This window comes from Phocoena phocoena, chromosome 16 (assembly GCF_963924675.1).
Source record: "Phocoena phocoena chromosome 16, mPhoPho1.1, whole genome shotgun sequence".
Classification (NCBI taxonomy): Eukaryota; Metazoa; Chordata; class Mammalia; order Artiodactyla; family Phocoenidae; genus Phocoena; species Phocoena phocoena.
The window spans coordinates 76,799,450-76,818,693 of NC_089234.1; the positions used below are offsets into that span (position 1 = coordinate 76,799,450).

Genomic DNA, 19,244 nt, shown 5'->3' on the forward strand with positions numbered 1-19,244 from the left:
GACTCTGGGGGAATTATCTGCCATTACTACTTCACACAAAATGAGTTTATACCGTTATCTCATTACTACTACTGGACTCTTGTTTCTTTAATTCAAAAGGATGCGTCACTGCCGTATGGATAAATTACAGTACAAAACTACCAACTTTCCATTTCCCTCTTTCTCCTACTTTTCATGTTCTCTGTAGAAGCTCCCTTCCCTAGATAATCTGTTTCGATTTATACACACCACACCACAGAAAAACAAAGTAACAGTAACTTACTGAAAGAGCCCCTATTAAAAGATTTCGTGCCAACAGGTGGCTTGGAGACTCACCTCCAGGGCCTCTCTCCTCTTCTGAGTGAGCGTTCCCAGCCTGTCCCACTGGTCACAGATTTTCTGGCACCGATCATTGATGTTCACAGCATCGTGATAGTCCAGTTCACTATCAGAAGGGAAAATAAAGATTGACTTTCCCAGATGACGTGAAGAAAAGTGGACATGGGCTCAAAATAAACAGATGATAATTTTTTTTTTAAAAAAAAAGATCTGATGGGGAACTGGCAGGTTATTTCAGGGTTTTGTTCATCATCACCATCGCAAACATGATCACTATTCCCTTACATCATGAGAAGAATTAGTAAAACTCTTGGTGGTCAGCAGATTTCTAAACAGAGAGAAACGCTGTCTTCTCGACACAGTAGGCTAACTCTATTCTCCCTTTGTTTTCTTGGCCAGGCCTCCGGAGTGCATTATTTTTAAGTGGTGATGTACCTGTAAATGCAGCCAAGTATCTGACCTGGAGGACAGTCCCAGGGGCTGTGCTGAAGCCACGGGGATGGGAACATCAAATGAGTCATGCGGGAGGGAGGGAGGGAGGGATCAGCTTGCACCCCTTCGTGTCCTTGGCTGCCCTCAAAGGGCACAGGGCTGGATGGGGCACCACGTCCAGGAGGGGCACTGGGCCGCTGAGCCTGGCAGGACAGAGTCCTCCCTCTTCTGACAAAGATTCCAACTCGTCTTATGCCATTCGTGTGACAGCAGGAACAAAATGATTTCTCACTCCGTAGTCCCTCTTCCTCTCCAGCCCCGTCTGTACCTCCTAACGGGATCTCTGTGACGTGAAGTAACTTGAACTTACCATTCAAGCAGATTCTCGACTAGATGGTTAACCTATTATCTCTGGGGGTAAAAAGTTTGAATCCTGGACAAAACGTAATCACCCTTTTAGTTAAGATGAAAGCAAGACTCAGGGAGGTTTAAAGACATCTTCAGGAGACTTCTCCTTCAAAAATGGTCCAAGGTGAGGCTTTTAGGAAACTCCCTCCTATCCATCCAAATCCATTTCCCTGAAGCTTAAGTTTATTTCTTCTTCCAGCTCTAAATGAAGGCAATGGTTGTTTATTACTTGTTTTTTCTCTTAAGTGATATTAGCTTGTCCTTATTGAATGTTACTGTTTCTTTTACTGAATAAAGAAGATGCATACAGTTGTGATCTGAGTGTCATTTCAGTGGGTAAGAAGCTCCCTATCACCTGATGAAAGCCTGTCCAGCTCTTAAGAGCAGCTTTCTACATACACACACTTCACTAATTGAGATGGATTGAGATTCTGTGCTTATTATTATAACCAGGTAACCAAAGCCAACCAAAATACACCAGCAATGTGCACAGCCTTGAATACAAAGTGAAAAGGCCATGGCCCTTCAAAATGCAACTATTAAAGAACAGAAAGATTTCAAAAACAAAAACCTAGGAACCGTCTACTGATCCACAGTGGAGACACCAACACTAATCTCTCCATGGTTATCTTTAGGGTGTACATTTTTCCCTCTTCTCTAATTCATACGTACTAGCTCTATACCTACTTGCTTTCAAGAACTTAGGGTTTGCATAACTGTGCATACTATTTTTTTTATTTTTTAATAAATTTATTTATTTTATTTATTTATTTTTTGCTGTGTTGGGTCTTCGTTGCTGCACGTGGGCTTTCTATAGTTGCAGTGAGCGGAGGCTACTCTTCGTTGTGGTGAACAGGCTTCTCATTACGGTGGTTCCTCTTATTGCAAAGCACGGGCTCTAGGCGCACAGGCTTCAGTAGTTGCGGCACGCAGGCTCAGTAGTTGTGGCTCACGGGCTCTAGAGTGCAGGCTCAGTAGCTGTGGTGCACAGGCTTAGTTGCTCTGCGGCATGTGGGATCTTCCCTGACCAGGACTCAAACCCATGTGCCCTGCATTGGCAGGCGGATTTTTAACCACTGCGCTACCAGGGAAGCCCTATTTTTATTTTTTGTACTTTAAGAACTGCACAAACATGTTCGTTATTTTAGAAAAGGTAAAAAGGAAAGGGAGACTAATAACAGTAAGATGAGCACATCTTTAAATTCTGTGGTTCCTCTCTCGACTGTGTAAAGAAATACGCATTGAGGATAACTGAGAATAATAATAATATAAAATTATTACTTAAATTTTAAGGGCAACACTTAAAACCATTCCAGATTACTTATGGGAGCTATGATAGAGCATTCAATTGCTTGAGTTTCTCCCCCTTATTTTATTTGTAATTGTTAACAAGCAGCCAAACAGCCAACATGCAAGAAGCATGAGAAATAAGAGTAAGGCCACAAACACAGTGAACAAATTAGATATGAAGACGGCAAATAATTAAGAATATATTTAGGCAAGGCCAAATAGGAAGATACTCTTAAAAGAGGCCATCTCAATCATCTGGTTAAGAGTGAGCAACATGGGGGTCTTAAAATGTAACATATCATAATAAACATTTATTATTGGTTGTTTAAAGTTATCATTATGTGACAGGCTCTAAAAATTGTGCAAATATATCCGTGGTTATAATGAGAGAGAAGTAGGGAATGAAATTCTGTATTTATCAAAAAGAAGCAAGGGTCTTAAAAAAAAAAAAAAAAAGCTTAGAAACACTGCAGGGAGGCCCCTCTCCCAGAGGGTGGCCACAGCCAGAGGCAGCACCACCTGGACCAGCAGGACCTACAACTCCCACTGGGTAAACCAGCCTGGGCTCACCCTCATGCTAGCTCCTCCCATAAAATAAAAAGCATGAAAAAGAAATGGCACTTATTTGACAACAAAGAAAAGTGGGGCCTTAATGTTTCTTCTTTCAGAGGTGTCTTGTTTTTGGTTTCTGGGTGGGCAATGTGGTCCCGTCTCCTGCACCCAGGCCTGGGTGAGGCCACCTTTATGAGCCGTGCTCTGTCCTGTTACTTGTTTCTCATCCTCTTGGATACGAAGCTGCCTGTGCTGGGGCTGGGGGTGCTGCCCAATGGGAGGACACAGGGATGCTACCACAATCAAAGCACCAGAGAGGAAGTCAGTGCATCTCTTCATATTAAAAAAAAAGGGCTTCCCCGGTGGCGTAGTGGTTAAGAACCTGCCTGCCAATGCAGGGGACACGGGTTTGAGCCTGGTCAGGGAAGATCCCACATGCTGCAGAGCACCTAAGCCCATGCGCCACAACTACTGAGCCCGCGAGCCACAACTACTGAGCCCATGTGCCGTAACTACTGAAGCCCACGCGCCTAGAGCCCATGCTCTGCAACAAGAGAAACCACTGCAACAAGAGAAACCACTGCAAGAGAAACCACGCACTGCAACCAAGAGTAACCCCCGCTCGCTGCAACTAGAGAAAGCCCGCGCCCGCGCGCAGAACAAGGCCCAACGCAGCCAAAAATAAACAAATAAAATAAATAAATTTATTTTAAAAAAAGGACCTTTTTTTTTTAGACTCCCCATATAAGTGATATCATATGATATCTGTCTTTCTCTGTCTGGCTTACTTCACTTCTTCACTTAGTATGATAATCTCTAGGTCCACCCATGTTCCTGCAAATGGCATTATTTCATTCTTTTTTATGGCTGAGTAGTATTCCATTGTATATATGTACCACATCTTCTTTATCCATTCATCTGTCAATGGACATCTGTCAATGGACATTTAGGTTGTTTCCATGTCTTGGCTACTGTAAATAGTGCTGCTATGAACACAGGGGTACATGTATCTTTTTGAATTTTAGTTTTCTCCAGAAATATGCCCAGGGATTACAGGATCATATGGCAACTCTATTTTTAGATTTTTAAGGAACCTCCATACTGTTTTCCATAGTGGCTGCACCAATTTACATTCCCACCAACAGTGTAGGAGGGTTCCCTTTTCTCCACACCCTCTCCAGCATTTATTATTTGTAGACGTTTTGATGATGGCCATTTTGACTGGTATGAGTTAGTACCTCATTGTAGTTTTGATTTGCATTTCTTTAATAATTAGCAATGTTGAGCATCTTTTCATGTGCCTGTTGGCCATCTGTATGTCTTCTTTGGAGAAATGTCTATTTAGATCTTCTGCCCATTTTCTGATTGGGTTGTCAACAAGGACCTACTGTGTAGCACAGAGAACTGTACTCAGTATTTTGTAATGACCTAGAAGGGAAAAGAATCTGAAAAAGAATACATATATATGTATAACTGAATCACTCTGCTGTACATCTGAAACTATCAAACACAACACTGTAAATCAACTATATTTCAATTAAAACAAAAACAAAAAACAGGACCAATCCCGTCACAGGGTCCTCTGGCTTGGTTCTATGGATACATCTAGGACAGGACAGAAAAGGCAAGCTTCCCTGCCCCTCTCTGGGAATGCCTGGGGAAGCTCTCCACCGAGTCCTCGCTTGGACCCAGGGCTCAATGTCAGCACTGGCACCCACACAGAGCACGTACTTAAGCTCCTGCGCGATGGCCGCGATCTGCTCCACGCGGTCCTGGTGCGCCGCCAGGTCACTCTCGAATGCCTCGTGCTTCCGCAGCAGAGCCCGGACTTCGGTCAGAGACGCCGACTCGTAATCCTTCTGCAGCAAGATCTGTTCTTTGCCTGCAATGGTTGTAGCAAGGGAATGTGAGTGCTGTCACACTTCAGCCTCTATGCAAAGTACTGGGTGATTCCATAGAACCAAGAGGAGGAAAGAAGGACAGCCCCGAGAGGCAGAGGTCACATTTCAATTGGAATTCAGGCTGTCATTCTGCTAAGGCCCCGAGTCCCTCTGTGTTCTGAAAGCTCGTGTCTACAAATACAGGGCGGAAAGCACACTGAGCACTTTCTAAATAAAAAGTCTGTGATAAACCTAAGAAACAAGTATCTGACTTTCCCGTGAGATGCTCAGTTAAGTTACTAATTATTAGCTCACAGAAATTACCTAGGATTATTAGGTAAAACACTTGTACTCTATTTGTCTGCCCATTGGCTCAACCTTTACTCCAATTCTTTTTGTTTGAAAGCTTTATTCTTTTAATGTGGTTAAAAGCAGCTTGTGATTTTTTTTTTTTTTTGGCGGTACGCGGGCCTCTCACTGCTGTGGCCTCTTCCATTGCGGAGCACAGGCTCCGGACGCACAGGCTCAGTGGCCATGGCTCACGGGCCCAGCCGCTCCACGGCATGCGGGGTCTTCCCGGACCGGGGCACGAACCCGTGTCCCCTGCATCGGCAGGCGGACTCTCAACCACTGTGCCACCAGGGAAGCCCCCAGCTTGTGATTTTTTATGTAATAACATTAGAAAAATTTCTCTCCGAAACTCCACCTATTTCTCCACAAATACTTCCTAAGTTAAGCAACTGCTGTGGTTATAACTGGACCCATTTTTATTCCCTGGTTGATGACCTTTAAGAATTTAATTCCACAAAGCTAGACATGGAAAGCAAATGTTCACATGTTTAATGACAACACAGCACTTACCATCTGCCAGATACCAATTTTACTACTTTATAAATACAAACTCATTAAGTCTTCATCAAAACCCTGTGAGGGAGGTATGATTGTTATTCCACTTTGGAGAGGACGCTGAGGCCCTGAGAGGTGAGAATGCATCCAAGGCCCACAGCTGGAAAGTATCAACCGCATGTCTGTGCCTGTGACCGTCTCGCTGAGCAACACCAACAATCAAGCAGCAAGAAAGCAAAAGGGACCCAAGGGATGAGGGGAACCTCCCTGCCCTCTCTCGAAATAGATTACCATGCAATGAGGTGAATGTTTTGTTCTTTAACCTCAGCAAACAGCAGAGCCAAAAAAATCATGACCATAGTATCACGGCCATGGAAACAGGTATGTCTGCAAGGCCTGAAAGGAGTAGATGAATCTAAGTGAAACAAAGGAGTTAAGACTATAGAAAATCACACCTCGTGTTCTTCCTTTCCAAGCAGATTTTCTAAGTGGACAATTATGTTGCTTTGCGGCACTTAATAAACCTTCTATCAGCAGAAGCTAGTGTCTGGGCCAGGGCTGTCTGACCCGCAGTTAGGGAATGAACAGATGCTTGTGGAATCAGATAGAAGAAAGCGGGGGAGTCAGGAGGAGGCGGATACCCTATGCAGGTAAGTGTGGGAAGAACGCATTGTGAGTCCTGTTTTATAAAAACATCCATCTTCATACTCACCTCCCTTTCTTTTTTTCTTTTTTTTTTTGGCTGTGCCATGCTGCTTGCGGGATCTTAGTTCCCCAACCAGGGATTGAACTCGGGCCATGGCAGTGAAAGCGCCGAGTGCTAACCACTGGACCGCCAGGGAATTCCCCACACCCACCTCTTGAAGAACCACAGTACCTGGGACAGCAGACGAGAGAGGGGCGAGGGCAGCTGCCCGCAGGGTCACAGGCGCCAGGGACAGTGGTCACCGCACATGGGGCCCTGTCCATAGCTCAGGCCCAATTCTCCAGGAGCCCCACCACATCCTGTGGACTCACCGTAGGCCCAGGTTTCGTGCGTGGACGCCTTCTGCCGGAACTTCTCTGCCAGGTGCTCCACGCGCTCCAGCCTCCGGATCTCATTCAGCAGCCATTCCTCGTAGCCCTTCTCCGCCTGCTCCAGCCGCTGCCAGGCGCCCGCGATGTCCTGGGATGGGTGGGGACCGGCGAAGGCTCATCCTTTACGCCCTGGCCTCCTGTGCCTCTCTATGAATCCCCTCCACCACGTCAAACAGTGTTTTCCTTTGTGTCTTCTTGTCTTTCCCTCACCCCTGTGCCTCCACACCCGCCCCAAATAGCCATTCAAATGTTTTGGCTTCTAAACATCTTCATTACCACTGCACCCTTTTAGAACTAAGATCACAGTTCTCATCGGCGAACATTTAACCTGATGCTTCTCCGGATGTGGACAAAGGCTAACGGGGCTTTAATTTTCTGGCTACGAGAAGATGAAGCCTCACAGTGACTCAGCCCCAAATGACTCTGACTCAGCGACGGGGTTCAGTCAGCCATTAACCGTCTCCCCGGCATCACGCACGTGCCAGGCACAGTGAGAGCCTTGGACATAAGAGTGAACAACAGCACCTGTAAAGTTCCCTGGGCCCCTGTGCAACTTTCATGATTGTTGGGGGAGAAAGACATTAAATAAGGCACTCAACAACAAGTGTAATTCCTATTTCCGATAGCGATACACTCTGAAGGAAAAACAAATCACGGTCAAGTGATGCTGATGAGAGCACAGTCGGGGCAGTTCCTTTAGGTGGGTTACTGAGAGGAGACCCCTCTGAGGAGGTGGCATTGGAGCCCAGACCTCACTCATGGAAAAGCCAGGTATGTGATGGAGTGGGGGACGAGCTAAAAGGCCCGAGGACGGGGTGCGCTCCACGTAGGGGAAGGACCACAGCAGGCGCGGCGGCCGCATAGTGGGTGAGGGGTAGAGCAGCCAGAGACATGGTCAGCAGGGTGGCCGTGGGGTCAGACCACATTGGATCCCAGATAAAGAATCTGGATCTTATTCTTAGTATTTAGGGAAGTCACTGGAGGGTTCTGAGAAGAAAGGAGACATGCTCTGATTTATATTTTAAAAAGATGACGGCAGCTGCTACGTAGAGAATGCATTTTAGGGGAAAAAGAACAAGAAAAGCAAGTGAGAGGGTTACTGCAAGGTTGAAGGAGAGACACTGGTGGCTTAGCATAGGCGACAGCAGCTGAAGGGCTGCTCAGACTTAAGATATAATCTGGACGCAGAGCCAGTGGCATTGGCTGAGGAACCAGGTACAAGAAAGGGACAGACTAGGAGGATCAGTGATGACACCTGGGGTTGGGGCTTTAGTAACTTAGGGGATGGTGATGCTATTTACTAAGACAGAGATCACTGCGGGAGGACTCTTGGATGTTAGGTTTTGAGACATCCAAGCGACTCTATGAACCTGGAACTGGGGGAGAAATCAGAGCTGAAGATGTAAAATTTGGGAGGTGTTGCCATTACAGCTGGTAGTTAAAGCCACGGGCCTGGATGAGGTCACCTGCAGGTATCAAGACAGAGAAGAAGGTCAGCATCTCTGTACCCACAAACCATCCACCTACATACAGCCCAGGGACAGGAGGAGGCAAAGCTGTGAACAGCGACGGGAAGGACTCGGTGGTCAGGTGGGAGGAACTCAGCTAAGTTCAAGGGTGGAAGGAGTTTCAAGAAGAAGGCCATGGTTACAGCCACGGCGAACATGAAAATAAAAGTGACCACTAGGGGGCTTCCCTGGTGGCGCAGTGGTTGAGAGTCCGCCTGCCGATGCAGGGGACACGGGTTTGTGCCCCGGTCCAGGAATATCCCACATGCCGAAAGAGCGGCTGGGCCCGTGAGCCATGGCCGCTGAGCCTGCGCGTCCGGAGCCTGTGCTCCGCAACGGGAGAAGCCACAACAGTGAGAGGCCCGCGTACCGCAAAAAAAAAAAAAAAAAAAAAAGTGACCACTAGGTTGTCAACACGAACGCCGTTGACTTTGAACAGAACAGTCTGTCTTAGGGTGGACGGAAGCCGGATTACTTACTGCAGGTTGAAGAGTAAAAGACATAAAGGAACGGGAAGCGACCAAAAACCAGTACCATAAAGAACTCTCTCTAGATGTCCTGCTACAAAGGGGAGACGAGAAACAGGACAGGTGCTGCAGGGAGGTGTGGAGTCATAGGAGGTTTTCATTTTCGTCTGGCAGATGCTAGAGCGCTTCCTATGCGGCTGTGAAAGCTTCAGCAGAGCGGGAGAAACTGATGATGCAAAGAGGGATGTAAATATGGGACTGAGGCCTGGAGAAGGTGAATCGGGGAGATGGTGACAGGAGGGAACAGAGGGCCTGCGATCTAGATGCTGGTCCACCTAGAGGTGGGGAGGAGAGGAAGGGGACCGTCATCATTAGGTGTTTGTCAGAGGCCTGTTCTGCGTGAGGCACCAAGAGCAGTGAGGGTCAAGAACTGCCTGACGGCAGGGAGAAAAGTATCCAGAAGGAAGTGGTCACAGGGCCAGAATTACAGTCAGTGCCTCTTCTCAGTGGCCCATCAGAGGAAGGACTTTGGGAAAAGAAAAAAGAAAACGGGGTCTGCCCCGGGGCCAGGGGGCTACTCACCGACACCATCTTGCCCTCAGAGGGCATGAAGGCCGGCCGGTTGCTGATCCTCAGCTTGGTCTGCAGGGTGTTGAAGTTGATCTCCAGCTGGCACTTCTCCTGCACCTTGGGAGGCTTGTGCTTCCGGCGGTAATCCCGAAAGTCCTCCAGCTTCTTCTGCATGGCCTGCATGGTCTTCTCAGGGGTCCGGTTCTCTAGCCAGGGGATCGTGCGCTGAATCCATTCCAAAAGCTGTTCCCAAAACACACACACACACACAAAAAAACTGCAAAACACCAGCAAACTGCTCCCCCCCCCCCAGTTAAAACACAGAGGCACCGAACGATTGGGAATGGATTGACTGAATGCTCCCGAGATTACGGAAGTCTGACTGGAAGGAGGGCATAAATACAAACTTCTGTGCCCCCCCAGGGCCACTCAGCATCGCCCCAATGACACCACGCACAGGTCGAAAATTCAGAGTCAGCACGAGTCATGTTTTACAAAAATGGGACATTTACAGGAAACTCGGGGACCAGACATTAGCAGACAAATGCTGGATGGAGCTTTCAAATGAGAAAACAAAAACCTCACGTGGTGGAACGTGGTGGAATAAAATCAGGAAAGAACTGGGTTTAACTCAAAATGTATTTCTAGTTTAAATCAGCTCAAACCTAACGGGTCTACTTACGAGATGAAAGTATCATGAATCTGAGACTGACCCAATGCCAAAGTATATTTTATTTTAATAGCTAGCTTTCAAGGAAATCCACAGGATGAAAGTGAAAATGGCAGTGACTCCAAGGATGAAGTACACCCCCTTCTCTTGAATTACTACCAAGGCCTTACAAAGGCCCTGCATAGTCTGTTTGAGGGGTATAAATGAAGGACCAAGTAGGAAAAGAAAGGCTATCATCACTGAGGAGCATCTGTCCTTCGGTCCTGGTCATACTTCAACCCTGACGTCGATCACTGGCATTAAACAATGTTGCCAAATGGAATTTTCCCATAGCAGCAGGAAACATAAACAGTATCATTAGCTTGGACTAATATACACCACTACTTGGGAAGACTGATTCCCAGTGTCCTGATGCTTTGCAAAGTACAGACCAAGTATCAGCCAAAGTAAGTCAGAGCAAACATTATTTAGTCTCTGACATTGTCACTGTGATTGAGTTCAATCCAGAGAGAAGGTGGCTATGGACCTCACTCAGATCCTGCTTAGTTAAGATTTATACTATAATAAGAACAAAAAGAAAAGCAACATGGAAAGTGCTATTCTAACTGAGAAATCTAGCTGAAGAGCTGTAGAAAGGCATCCTGGAAACTCATGCTCAAATGTCTTGGACGGAGGGCTCTGCCTCTCCCAAGGTTCCCTCTAGGTATTTAAACACACACACAAGGCTGAGCCTTGTCTCACTGGCATGTTCCTTAGATGTTGAGTCACCGCGTGGAGCTGGGATTCTGAATACAGAGCTCACCCTACGTGATGTCAGTAGCCGATGAAGCAGGAAAAAAACAAGGAACACAATGTCATCTAGGGGAGCCCGACCCCGGAGGTGCAGAGCTGAGGATGGAATCACATTTTATGTTTTGTAACATGCAAACTACCTCTGTGCCTTGCAATGCTTGGAAAGACCAGCAGCACTACCTTTGTGCCAGTAATTAACCAAGACGAACAACCCCTGAGAGCGAGTGTACTTTCCTACTTTTATTCTGTCTGAGATGAAAAATGCAAAAAAAAAAAAAACCAACACTGACAATCCGTGTTCACCCTCTGTGCCTCGCCCTCAGGGTGGGGGTGGACAGGACTGCGGGGACCCGTTTCCTTTACCTCACTTGCTAGCCTCTCATATTCTTCCATCAGCCTCTCATTCTCTTGATTCACAGCAAGAACCTTACATATCCTGTTAGCCGCTGTCTCGGCCTGTAAAACACAATAGGTAAACAGGACGGCTCTGTCGACAGGGACGTGCATACACAAGGCGGAAGGTGGCAGGGCAGGGGGTGACCAGGGAGGCAGCATGTGCTGTAACTGGTGCAGGTTCTGGGTTCGGGTGGGGTAAGCCTGAGGGCACAGCTCGTTCACACTATGGGTCATTTCACACCTTTGGGACCGTTTTCACACAGACTTACATGGCAGGCTGAATATACTGTAGGGAGTAACAGGGAAATAGCATTAGTCGCAAACACGAGCTTTGTGAAACAACAAGCAAGTTAGTAACAGAAACTGATGGGCTGAGGAAACAACGGTCCCTGGGCGTCCACCTGAGCCCCCTGCCAACCTCAAAACTACAGGGAGAGAACTCTCTGAGTTACATTAGCCTTTGGAAATCAAAGCAGACAGGACTGGATCCTGAATGTATATCTGTCATTGCACTGAGTCCACGAGGGCCTCTACGTATTCATTCCTGAAATGAATACATCGAATGTGCTAGATGGGATCCTTCCACAGGGCAGAACCTGCTTTAATACTTTGTTTAACCCATGTGAGTAGCTGTTGAGGTATCAATAATTCCCGATCATTGTTTTGTGGGGAGCTTGAGCCAGGAAGGGCCAAGTGCCTTAAACCGTGACCCTGAGATCCGTCCGGCTTCCGGGCCTGCAGCCTGGCCCCCAGCCTTGCCTCTGAAGCCCTAGTAGGGGCCGATTTCCAGTTATCATTGTTTGCTGGTGATGGTCTCTTTTTTTTGGCCCTGCCAGGCGGCTTGTGGAATCTTAGTTCCCCAACCAGCGGTCGAACCCGCAACCCCTGCAGAGGAAGCGCAGAGTCCTAACCACTGGACCGCCAGGGAAGTCCCCCAGTGATGGTCTTAAAGAGATCACAGAAATGACACATACTCTGTCCAACCCCATCTCTCAGGACTCTGCATGTAGAGACAGGGGGAGGGACAGGAAGCAGAAACAGGGGAACGCGGGAAAGCAGAGGGACATCCACCCATGATGTCCCTCAGGCTGTTTATCTTAAGGAGTATAAATTTTTTTGAGGTTTTAACACTGTTAGACTTTCACTATTTCAGTTAAATTAAGATTCATCTCGTAAGATGCTTGAACACGTCACTGAACAGTGAAGGCAATCTCCAGGCGGAGAACGGGACAGGGGCCCTGGAAAGGCGTTCACTTCTCCTTGTCCAAGTCCCCCTTCACCGCTCAATCAGTGTGGCTCAATTTTCATGGCCCTTGTTTTTTCCTGAAGCACAAATGTTTCCCACCATTGATTAATGAGATAAGAGCAATATCTTAGAAAGACAGAGAGCTAAGAACACTTCAGAACCGTCTAAGGGTAAAGCTGTTAACTACAAAAGCATTCGCAGTTTGGAACTTGCCATATTAGGTCATTACAAGCCACTTAGAAAGAGTCCAAGGTAAGATGTGAAGTGCACACACACACACCCAGGTATGCACACGCATGCCCACACAACTAAAACCAATGCACAAGGGGAGCACGGCAACCGGACGGACGAGGGGTAAATACCTGCTCCGCGCCCGCGAAAGCATGGTAGAAGCAGGAAACGTATGTCATGATAGCTCTTTCATCGGGTTTGGGAGTGTTCACAATGTCTGAGGGAGGGAAAAATAACACAGAAAACAGACACACGCACAGATGAAGAGCAGAAACCAGGGTGAACAAAGGGAAGAACGAACTGGTTTACACTTGACTTTCTGTGTTCCTCGGGCCCACAACCCTGACCCGCAGGAAGCCTGTACAGAACTGACACACTCGTGAACAGAATGCTTTCAACCAGCATGTTTTTTTGTTTTCACATCATCAAACCAAGGGCTTCCCTCCTCCCCTATCCTGGATGGCTTTTTTTTTAAAGTGTAGGCGAGGCATTCCTATGGGAGCCCGTGGGCTGCCTATCAGAGCTGGTCACCACTTCCTAAGGACCCGGGCGGCCCCGTCTTCCTGTCTTTTGACTGGATCAAGTCATCTGCCACTTTGGCTGTGAGCAAGGTGTGTCCCTCTGCAAGATGCGGGGACACACGCAGACCTCTCTGGCCCCATCTTGGATGCCACACCCCGCCCCCGCCCTCACAATCCTTGGCTTTCTGCTCTGTGCACGGCCCTGGCTTGTGTGGGGATGAAGTTCATTGAAGATGGCATGTTTCCTAATCCTTCTATACATACTTGCCATGCCATTGCTAGAAGCTACCCAGAGTAACAAAGCATCTAAAGAGGAGGGTCTATACGGCTTGTACTTATTAACTATGACTCTTGCCACTATTTGTATGAGCTGCTGAGACAGCTACCAGGAAGAGAGAAAACAGAACCACGGGAACACACACCCTTCCTTCCTCACCTTGGCCTCACCCCATTTTTGGCTGAATTACGTTCTAACTTCAGATTCAGTTCAGTCACTGGACAGAATGCAGTTAAAAAGGTGCCGCGTAATTCCCTAAGGTGAAACCTAGTCATTGGGTTTCCAGAGGATATTGATAGAAAGGATGTGGGGATGTGCAACAGCATGGAATCTTCTGGAAAACAAAGATGAATGGCATACTACTACATGGACAGGAAGTAAGTTTCAAAGAAAACTGGACTGAAAAAGACAAATGACTGCCTCCTCAGAACCAGACGGGTCTCCTTACTCAGAGGAGTCGGTGGGGGGAAAAGAGAAAAACAATTGAAGAAAAATCAAGACACAGAGGTAAAGGATGAGTGGTGACTTGTGTTTTACCTCCTCACCTTCTGTGCACCAGCAAAAGCATGATAGTGACAGCAGACATAAGTCATTACGACTCTTCGGGTCTGGTGGTGTATACTAAATCTGTGTGGAAAAAAGGTTAACTGCTCAGATGTTCCGAGAGCAGCAGGCTCCTGCTAAGGGCTGCCTCAGAGAGGCCACGGTCATGAATCTTCCCCCAGCAGCCCCACACACTTGTGTTGCTCAAACTTTGGCTCAAATCAAAGAAGTCACATTTGCAAAGTCATTACTCTGTGTGCACTTCTAAGAACCGCCAAAGAGAAGGGCACAGCCAGCTCAGAAGAGCCCTAAACTAGCAAGGAAGTCACATCCATGGCCGGAGTTGGACCTCCAGAATTCCGCAGAGTGCATGCAACAGGACTTTCGCTCTCTGGACAGATGGAGGGCCCAGGGGTCAGCAAAGGTCCTTCCTGCAAGTCCACACAGAACACAGGCACCCACAAATCTACAACCAGTACTCACCGGAGGGAGGAAAATAGAGAAACAGTTTTCATAACCTTTTAAAAAGCATGCAAGGGGGCTTCCCTGGTGGCGCAGTGGTTGAGAGTCCGCCTGTCGATGCAGGGGACATGGGTTCGTGCCCTGGTCCGGGAAGATCCCACATGCCGCGGAGCGGCTGGGCCCATGAGCCATGGCCGCTGAGCCTGCGCTCCGCAACGGGAGAGGCCACAGCAGTGAGAGGCCCCGCATACCGCAAAAAAAAAAAGCATGCAAGTAGTTAAGATGAGGAAGAGTTTCACCAGTTTTCACTACAGGTTTATGGGTGAGCAGCCCAATTAGCCACTTCAAAATCCCCATTTAGGGTTCAGAGACTATCACAAATGCCAGGAAGTAAGGTCAACCGCGGCAGGCGGTGGAGAGGCAAGGATTCGCCAAAGGGATTAAGTGATCTGAGGGGAGGAGACCAGTATAAGACATTACAGTAAAAGAGCAGGAGAAGTAAGAACACATTCACAGGAAGCTGTGGGGAAGGTAAGTCCGGGTGCAGGTGGCAAAGATGCAAAGGGTAATTAACAAATGGGGGGGCTGATCTACTGGGGAGTTGCTTATACCACAGCTCGCCCCTCACCCAAGTCAGTCAAGTTCATAACTCTTTCACCAGAAGACTCTTACAGAAATTGCTCTGCAAAGAAAATATTGTATGCAAGCATTTTTCTGAGCCATTAAAAAGGAAAGAAAAAGAAAAGTAATAAGGATAATAGTAATAATGGTAATAAGGATGTGTCACAAGGGAGCAAGAAATGAATAGTGCTAATGCACCCCATCCACTCAGAGGATAAGCAGAACACACGCCCAGACCAGGACTCACAGACTAAGGGAAACCCAGGAACAAGAGGATGGTTAGCCTCCCAGAGTAATCATGACAGTAATCCTGAGCTCACCCTCAACTGTAGGAAATCAGGGAGGCATCAATGAACGGAGAGATGAATTTACTAAATGTCGCCTGTTTTCTCGCCTTCAGTATCCTAGCTGTTGACTCAAGTGGAAAACTCTGGGTAGTTATTTATCGAATGGAAAGGTCAAAGGACAGAGCAGAGCACCCAAATGCAAACTTAGTGCAGAGAGGACAGACAAGAAGGAAAAGGTATTTTCCTATGTGGCAACTTCACTGTTTTATTGTCTTTCTCCCTCTAAAGAGTTTCTGAAAGAAGTAGATTCTGAAGAGCATATTCAAGTGTGTTCAACACCCAATAATACAGGTGTTTGATAAAATGACTAAATTAACAAACGGGCAAAATTAGAATCCTAATTGACAGACTACTGTCTCAGGTGCACTGTGTCCCTCAAAATGATAGGTGGAGTCCTACCTCCTGGTACCTGTGAATGGGACCTTATTCGGAAGTAGGTCTTTGCAGACGTGATCAAGTTAAGATGAGGTTGTGCTGGAACGAGGTGTGGCCTTAATCCATGATGACTGGTGTCCTCATAAGTAGAGGGAAAAAGACACAGGGACAGACGCAGAGGGAAGATGACCATGTAAAGACGGAGTCAGAGACTGGAGTGACGCTACCACGAGCCAAAGAACACCTGGGGCTTCTAGAAGCTGGAAGAAGCAAGGAAAGGTCCTTCTCTACAGACTTCGGAGGGAGCATGGCCCTGCCAACACCCTGATTTCAGAGTTACAGCTTACAGAACTACAAGAGAATAAACTTCTGTTGTTTCAAAAGCCACCTATACTTTGTGGTGATTTGGTACAGCAGCCATGATGCAGTCACCAAAAATAAGGAGGAACAGAAGACTGACAACTGACTAGAATCAAGGTCTTTGCTTTTCCCCAACAATGCTAATTAGCAGAAGCAATGAGCCGACAGAGAATAATATTAACAACGAGCACAGTAATATAAGTCCTTGAGGGCCGGGCCCTGCCTTATACATCACAGCATCTCCAGGGTCTTATACGTAGTAGGTGCTCGGTAAGCGTCTGCTGAGTGAGAGGTGACTTATGCATAAGTGAAACGAAGGAATGGTCTCCACGTATCTGTGCTTTAAATGCTGTGCCAGGGCGAAACTCACATGAACTCATCTCAGATAAAGAGCACAAGAGGTACTGAAACTAGTCTCCAGCATGAGGGCCGCTAAAGCTGCAAAATATGGAGAGGTTCTAGCTCTAACAAAACTAAATTTAATTTGGACAAATTAAAAATGAAACGTGAAAGTTTGAGAGGCACATGATGAATGACCGCTCCATAGTCTAGATTGAGATTCTATGACTTCCAGTTGGAAGGAAGCATTTTTTTCCTTGTGGAGTCTTAAAGAACAAGGAGATTTATTTGTTAAATTTCTATGTGGTTTAAAAAGGAAAGATGTTGTTAAAATAAAAACAGGGAAGCTTTCCATTGAAAATCACAAACCAAAGCATTCTGTTTCTTTGCCAAAGCTGAACCTTTTACCCAACCCTTTCATTGTAGTTTTGCTGGCTTGGTTTTGAGCAGGACTCTAGAAAATAATTTTGAGCAAAAGCTACATACGAAATTCTCTAATATTCACGAGGCCAATGACAGAAACTTCTTAGGAATCCTAAGTCCTTCAGATGTAACCTGGCTATAACGTTTACAGGTCTTTGTGTGTGGTCGTAACATAGGGAGGCAACAGATTTTCTGTAAGCCAAAAAACACAATTTTCATCTCACCTTCAGCATCCAACATTTTGGGAATATCCAGGTGCTTCTCTGCAATTTCCATGGCCAAGTTGATATTTCCTATTGGGTCATCCTGCATGGAAAACAGCACAACCAGCTTTTTAGCATATTTTTTTGAGCAGGACTTACAACTGTTTTTTATATACCTCATTCTGGGGAGGAAACTTTCCCATCCACACATAACCATAATAGGATAATATCTTCCTTCTTATATTTTCCCAAACATTTCAAACATTTAGAGAAATATCAGAAATGACATGAGAATCACCCAATCCATGCACACTCCAACTTCATAAAACGTGAGCAAAAGGTTGAAGAGAACAGATACTGTGCAGCTAGAGGGAAAGTTGTGAGGTATTTTCTCATGGACGGAAAAACACCTGGATACCTCAGCACTGAGCTTCAACTCTGGGTAACAAAAATCTAGATGATTCCAAAAGGAAGCATGAAACATACATTTTCCACATCTGGAACGTGATCATGGAGAATATTTAGTACCACACTAACTTTGTTTATTTTTGTTTTAAATATAAGAAAACACGCTGCTTTCAGCATGTTTAGGTGAAACTTCTAGGTCACTAAAGAATATTACAAGATGGCTACAAAGAGCAAAAGTTAGGTTTCTAGGATGTTAAAGACCACAAGAAATGAAAGAAACTTAACATTATAAAAGAAAATTGTGAAGAAATTTTTGTTCGTCCGATTGCGTTTGTCTTCCACGGTAAAGCTGGTTAAATATATACGTAACGTAACAAAAGACATTGAACCAGAGGTGTATAAGTGAAATACTGAAAAATTAAAAGAGGTATTTAACATTTCCTGTTTTAATCTTCTAAAGAGATTAAGAATTGTGAATCTGAAATGGGATGGGGGTATGTAAGACAGAAAAATCAAAATGAAAAGTAGTGTTAGTACAGGGATGACTGTAATGAATTTTAACATCAAAGCCATTTAAACATTTCAGAAACTGCAATGACTTGCAATAAGCACAATCATTTTAATACAGTGAAACATCTAAAACATAGAGGCTTCAAAAACATTCGGTGCTCAAGGAAGAAACCAAAGCAAGCTTCCTGGCCTCTCGGAGTTTACTATCATCTCAGGCAAAATGTTTCTTCAACTCCATGTTATTTTAACAAAGCATATAATCATTTCACTAAAAGCAGCCATATAATAAGGTGAGTCTTACCTGCATACTTTATGCAAATGTTTAGAAAACCAAATAGCTGAGTAAAAGTTCCTTTTTGTTCTTAATATATAAGAAAATTTTCAGCATTAAAAACAGAGTAATGATTCTGAGTCTTTGTGAAAGCTATGTCACTTACACTGTAACTTAGATAAAATGTAGCAATTAAGTGTTTTCTTGGCTCAGCTACTGGTATGTGACCCTGGGAAGATTAAAGAATTCCTCCCTTCTTCATCTGTAAAACTGGGATAATTAGTACCTCCTTTATAGATGCATGATATTATATAGTTTACTGTACATTTTGAAGATTGAATGACTGTGTATGTATACCATACATAAAATATATGTATTAATATTAACATACATATATGTATATAAAACATTAATATATGTAATATCCACATATGTAACACATATTAATACATATATACAATAAACATATACTTATTTATTAACAGTGTCTAATCTAGAGCTATAGAAGTATTCACTGCTATGGTTAATTATTATCATTTTTCCACCCATCATAGGTGGCCAATTACCCCGTCTGTTGACCTTTTGTAATAGAAACTGACCGTTATAAACTGCTAATGAAATGAGGTCTATCTAGTATAATCCCTTCATTCTGCAAATGAGATAAAGAGTAACTGAAAAAAATATACACCGTCTCTATGTTTGAAACGTTTCAAAATAACTCAGGAATGAGAATATATGCTTGGGGAAGTCGAGCAACTCTGGCTGCCCCATTCCCTTAGGCAACCCTCCATTCGTGTACGGCAGCTCTCATCCTCAGGATACAAGTACATTTTTCATGTGCTAGCCTGTCGTCAGTGGAGAGAGGCCAGGGGAAGGGTGGTGAGCACGTGACAACTGCAAA

The 19,244-nt window shown here is 45.5% G+C and overlaps 1 protein-coding gene across 7 annotated transcripts in view; it reads right to left on the reverse strand.

The window, feature by feature from the left end:
• ACTN2 (actinin alpha 2) overlaps positions 1 to 19,244 on the reverse strand; it is a 76,825-nt gene that overhangs the window by 13,800 nt on the left and 43,781 nt on the right. For all 7 annotated transcript variants that reach the window (XM_065893787.1, XM_065893791.1, XM_065893790.1 and 4 more), the window contains exons 7-13: positions 17,176 to 17,257; positions 12,815 to 12,900; positions 11,174 to 11,266; positions 9,361 to 9,591; positions 6,744 to 6,891; positions 4,732 to 4,882; positions 316 to 424 (exon numbers count right to left, since the gene is read on the reverse strand). In XM_065893787.1, the coding sequence (XP_065749859.1) occupies positions 316 to 424; positions 4,732 to 4,882; positions 6,744 to 6,891; positions 9,361 to 9,591; positions 11,174 to 11,266; positions 12,815 to 12,900; positions 17,176 to 17,257 (900 nt within the window). The remainder of the gene's footprint in view (positions 1 to 315; positions 425 to 4,731; positions 4,883 to 6,743; positions 6,892 to 9,360; positions 9,592 to 11,173; positions 11,267 to 12,814; positions 12,901 to 17,175; positions 17,258 to 19,244) is intronic.